Source organism: Sorex fumeus, unplaced genomic scaffold, assembly GCF_029834395.1.
Source record: "Sorex fumeus unplaced genomic scaffold, SorFum_2.1 ptg000109l, whole genome shotgun sequence".
Taxonomy (NCBI): Eukaryota; Metazoa; Chordata; class Mammalia; order Eulipotyphla; family Soricidae; genus Sorex; species Sorex fumeus.
The window spans coordinates 3,459,645-3,465,519 of NW_026606166.1; the positions used below are offsets into that span (position 1 = coordinate 3,459,645).

The window sequence follows — 5,875 nt, forward strand, 5'->3', positions numbered from 1 at the left end:
ATCACTTATATGTGGTATTTAAATGACCAGTTATTTTTTAAAAGGAAATCTGTGTATAGGGTTGGAGGATAAACAAATTGGTTGGTGGAAATGTGTGAGAAGCCATGTGTGAGGATAAAACTGAGAGCAGAGTATCAAGGAAGTGGTTGAAATTATATTCAAGCAAATAGTTTAAGTCAGTTAAATAAGATAAATTCAACCTAAAGTGTCAAAGAAGATTTATCCTACTCATCCCCAGAAAAATATTCATAACACTACCATTGCTAAGTAATGATTACAAGTACTTCAAAGTTGATTTTTTATTTTTAATACATTACTCTTCCCAATAGCAACCTCTGAAAGACCCAGAGCCACATGGAGACTGAGATGGAAGAGCTGGGACTGGCCTAGCTCATGTCATACTCTTCTAGAATTGTGCACAGAGTGACATCTCCATGCAACAGACAGAATTCTGATTTTAAAACATATAACGTTTGCACCTGCTTTAGATATGAGGACCTGAGATGCAGAGTGATTAATGAATCTTTCATGCTCACAGACGTGTGTGCTTTCAGTAAAAGAGAAACCTCTCTTTCCTATATATCTCATCTTCTTTGAGGGGTTGCTTTAGTTTTGTTTATGGGTTTTTGTGTAAGAGCCAGTGGTGCTCAGTAGTCCAAGGGTTGTGATCAAAGGTGGCTTCTGGCAGTGTTCCGGAGACCATTCCATACCCTGGATCACACCTGATCCTCCCATATGCAGAGTCTGTGTTCCAACCCTCAGGGCCATCTCCCCATCCAGATGCTGTATTTCTAACCAGTTACAACCAATGTTCCTAAAACGTTTGCTAGAGGTTTAGACATCACGTTTCCCTTCTCTCATTCATTGGTCTATGCAATGTCTCACCTTGTGGTTGTGGATATCCTGAATGTGTGCAAAAGGGATGCTCAGGTACTGAGGAAACAAAAAAAAAACTGTGTGACTGGAGGTGCCATGTGCTTGTTATTTATTTTCTTTTTTGTTGGCATCAGGGAGCAGAGACCTGCCTGATCACTGACCTACAAACATGTTTGGCACCTTCCAGCGACACAGGAGCTTCTTAATTGCAATCTTCATGTCCTTGTTTCTCAAGCTGTAGATGATCGGGTTGAAGAAGGGAGCCAGGACTGCAAACATCAACGCAATGACCTTGTCAAGGACTGGTGGGAATGTGGCAGAGAAGCGCAAGTACATGAGTGAGACACTGCCGTAGAACAGGACAAACACTCCAAGATGAGAGGCGCAGGTGGAGAAAGCCTTCTGGCGGCCATCCGTGGAGGGGATGTGCAGGATCACAGCCACAATTCTGATGTAGGAGAGGGTGATGACTAGCACCGAGAAGATGATGGCAATGGCGTGGATGATGTCCTCCACCAGGATCATGGACGTGTCGGCACAGGCCAAGTTCAGCACGGGTTCAAAGTCACAGAAAAGTTGGTGGATCTGGTTGGGGCCACAGAAGGGCAGTGTGGAGATCCACGCAATCTCAGGGAGCAGCACGAGAAAGCCAAAGACACAGGAACCAGCTGAGAGTTGGGCACAGAGCCGCGGAGTCATGATGGTCGGGTAGCGCAGAGGGTCACAGATGGCCACGTACCTGTCAATGGCCATGGTGGTCAGCAAGATCCCCTCCGAGTTCCCCAGAGAGTGGAAGAAGTACATTTGCAGGAGGCAGCCAAGGAAGGAGATGGTCTTCTGCTCACTGACCAGGTTGGCGAGCATCTTGGGGATGGTGGCCGTGGTATACCAGATCTCCAGGAACGAGAAGACGCTGATGAAGTTGTACATGGGGTTGTGCAGACGGGGATCCAGCCGCACAGCAAAGAAGACAGTCATATTTCCAACCACAATAAACATGTAAATGATTAGCAACGGGATGAAGAACAGGAGGCTGCCCTCTTGAAGCTGCAAAAACCCAGAGAAGAGAAACTCAGTGACTCCGGCGGAAAGGTTTCTTCTCAGCATGGTTTCAGTTCCAAGCATCTCAGGGGAACACAGTTTTGATGAATGAGCAGGCACCAGTGGAGCAGGTAAAGAGAGAAACTGAGGTAATGGGCTGCTGTCAGCCTCTCCTTTGGAGCCTGCCCTGCACACACAGCGTAGGTTTGTGAGGAAAACTCTGTTCCAATAAAGAAACAAATGAGAGGTTGACACTCTGTGTCTAGGAGGATGCTAGCTGCTGACAGTCCCCAAGTCCCTTCAAGTGACCTACCATAGTAAGCCTCTAGCCTGAGGCAATCAATGAGGCCCTCAAAACTCTAGTTTTGTGCTCTCTCCAGAGTTAGGGGAAGAATTAACTCTGCATTTTCTGAAACAAGTCCAGTTTCCTGAATTCTACCTGTTTCTTCAGACCACTAAGTCATTTTGGTTGTAGCTCAAGAAGGGCAAAAGTTTCTGCACAAATGTCACGTGAAGCCCTGTAAGAATGTGAAGCTTCCTGGCACTGAACAGCAGGAAGGCAGGACTGGGAGACAGAAGGAGAAAGCCTCCATGGACAGCTGTGTTCTCATGAATCTCTTCTGCCTGGCTCCTGGAGGCAAGTCCTCAGAGAAGATGGCAGGGAGTGGGAGGAGCAGACTCTAAATGAAGCAAGAGGATTCACACCCCGAGAAAGTAATGTGGGTAATGAGAGCCTGGGCTGGGGGTTCAGCACCTTCCAGCGCTCTACAGTACACCCCAGAAAGCTGCAGGAAAATGTAAATGCATGTGTCCCTGCATGCTTCCCAGGCAGTTCGCCCTGCCCCACAAACCAGCTGGTGGTCTCTAGAGACCCGAGGAGCAGCAGAGATAGGGGTTCTCTAGGGACAAAGATCCAGTTTTTCATTTGAGCTTCAGCTATTGACAAAGCTACTCACAAGGAAAATCAATGTAAAACTTCTTAACCCTTTAATACAGGCTATTTGGATGTGTTTTCAGAACTCTCATTACAGACCAAAGTACAGATACTGAAAAATTCTATAAAGACGAGCCAGGGAGATGACTCAGAGAGTTGGACTGCAAGCTTTGTATGCAGGAACCCCAGGTTTGGCCCCAACCCCAACCCCGGCAGCACTGCATTATCCCGCAAGCACTAACTGCAGGAGTGAATCTCAAGCCCCAAGCTGGGACTAATCCCAGCACCAGTGGGTATGGTCAAGAAACAAAAAAAAAATTGTAATTCTATTAAGAACTATTAAATCTGCTTACTAAAATGAACAAATAATTGCTTTAGTAGTTTTGAAAAAGACAAGCCAAATACACTTAATTTAGGACATGTTAATTGTTCTCATCACCATGAAAATTTATTAGATTTCGTAACAGGGCGTTTTTGCAAATGCAATTGTTCTTTTAGGGTCTGCTGGTTTTTCTGCTACTTGTGGAACTTCTTGCCCATAAGTACAGATACATGAATCTGCATGTATAACGTGTGGTCTATATAGGAGCACTCACAATCATGAAACATAGGACAGCTAAATTTGATTGCAAGCACAGTGGGGTGTGGTAAGAACTGACTCCTAGGCTAAGCCTGGGAGAGGGCGAGGAGCAGCCATAACTGTCACAGGAGGGCTCACAGGGTCCAGGAAAATGGGGTCTAATGGGGTCCTCACCAGTGACTTGATCACCAAATTTTCCTTAAAGTCGCAAGAACAAATTTGAGCAAAGCTCAGTTCCACGAGCTGTGGGGTGCTGTGAGGACTCATCCTCTGACAGTATCTCCCCACAGCGGACTCACGCTTGGGGTAGGAGAGCAGTAGAGCTGAGGTGGGGTCCTTCCTGTCTGCTTGCAAGGGTGAGTACAGAAACTTGGGAAACCAGGGGAAATGGAGGAGCCAGGATGGCTGGAGCATGTCAGAAATGAGAGCCTGGATAACCCGGAGTGGAGGGGAGGTCAGCCATGATGGGGTTGGGGTCCCATGCACAGGACTACAGATGGATCTACAGCCCAATTTCAGCTGAATTTGGAAGCTAAGCAGGGTAGAGCCTGGCTAGTATTTGGATGGGAGATCTGAGATGGATCTTCTCCTGCTCCCCCTCAGACATGGCCGTGATGGGCGGGAGCTGCTCTGGCAGCTGCCTGTGCTTCCCAGAGTTGGAGGACTGATCCAGAACCTGTTTCCACACACTGGTTCCTGCCTGAACACTGTCACCAAGGGCCCACAAAGGGAGCTCTGCTTGCTGCCCACATGCTCTGCCCACCATCCTAGCCTATATCCCCACTCCTGCACTTTCTCCCTGCACCAGCCTTGCCCCTCTTACCTGGAGAGTCTGCGCCGCCTTCCCAGGTCTGAGCCACATCCCTGCAGGAGGGGTCATATGCAGCCATGCAGCACCTCTGGATAACCTCGGGGGACTCCCCTAAATCCCCAGCACCAGCCAGAAATCTCTCTACCAGATCAATTATGGCCTTCCCTGGGGCTTCACTGGAGATGAAAGCTCAAGATCTCTCCTGGGAAGGGCTGGTCGGGGCATCTGAAAACACGCTCAGGAGAATGGTTTCCCAGGGAGCCAGGGGCTGCCCTCCTCCCTCAGCAGAATAGAGGCACTCACGAGGCTCAGGGAGCCCCCATGAAAGACCAGTTTCTTTCAAGTGCATCTTTTCACATTGTTTAGTTGATAATTTCATGTTGGGGAGAACCCTGGGTCTCAGTCTGCCTACATCTGTGATGAGGCTGCATTAATGCCTCTGCATTGCCCTCACTCAGCACTCAGACAATGCAATGCCATTCAACATCTCATACTTTACACCACCAGTATACCAAGAGTAGCACACCACATTTGATTGGGAAGGCAATCAACCTTAGGGGGTAATATATTTATACATATATTATAAAGGGCTGGAGCGATAGCACAGTGGGTAGGGCATTTGCCTTGCACGCAGCCAACATGGCCGATCCGAGTTCGATTCCTCCGCCCCTCTTGGAGAGCCCGGCAAGCTACCGAGAGTATCTTGCCCGCACGGCAAAGACTGGCAAGCTACCTGTGACTTATTCGATATGCCAAACACAGTAACAATTGTCACAATAGAGATGTTACTGGGCCCGCTCGAGCAAATCGATGAACAATGGGAGGACAGTGACAGTGACAGATGTATATATATATATATGTGTGTGTATATATATATATGTTTTATGTTTATATATGTATATATATAAAACATATATATATATATATACACACACACACACACACAAGGCTCAACATGTTACTAATCTCTTATAGAAGGGCTTAATGGCTCCTGGGTAAAATACAACAATCTTCACAAACTTTCCTCTAAGAAAGCATTTTGTCTCATTTTTAGGGAATTATTCATAACAAGGAATACAAAATAAATTATTTCGGTCCTTCTTGGGAGCCAGGGTTTGGGGTTCAGGATAGAAGTATGGTGATGAGGCCCAGTCTTCTGCTCCTCCCAGGTCAGTCATTATGCGAACCTGGGACTGCACTCTCCCTGCGTACGTGCCCCAGGCATCCTCTAGGACACTGGGCCACCCACCATCCCTGAGGCTCTCCCTGTCCGTCCCCAACGCCGTGCCTGGTCTTCTGCTCCTCCCAGGTTGTACCCCACACACACACACCAGGTACTCATAGGGGGCCTGGAAAAGTGGGCGTGGCCTAATTTGTGCCACGGGAAGATTACTCATACCCAACAATCTAGTGTGACATCTCAGTCTCCATATCATCACACCAACATGAAGAAACAAGGCAAATCCCTACCATGAGGAGAGGATGATGAAAACAGCCCAGAAGCCTCATTAGGTGTTACTCATTTAAGGGAGCTCTCTGAGAAAGAATTCAGATATGAAGTAATGAAGATGTTCAATGAACTCAATGGAACAGTGAGACAGATATCCAGTAAATTAAAAGAGGACATGAAAGA

The 5,875-nt window shown here is 47.3% G+C and overlaps 1 protein-coding gene across 1 annotated transcript; it reads right to left on the reverse strand.

The window, feature by feature from the left end:
• Positions 1-1,029: 1,029 nt before the first annotated feature.
• LOC130042755 (olfactory receptor 6K3-like) lies at positions 1,030-1,983 on the reverse strand. The gene has a single exon (XM_056134948.1). It carries the CDS (start codon positions 1,981-1,983, stop codon positions 1,030-1,032), a length of 954 nt encoding a protein of 317 aa, XP_055990923.1.
• Positions 1,984-5,875: the final 3,892 nt, after the last annotated feature.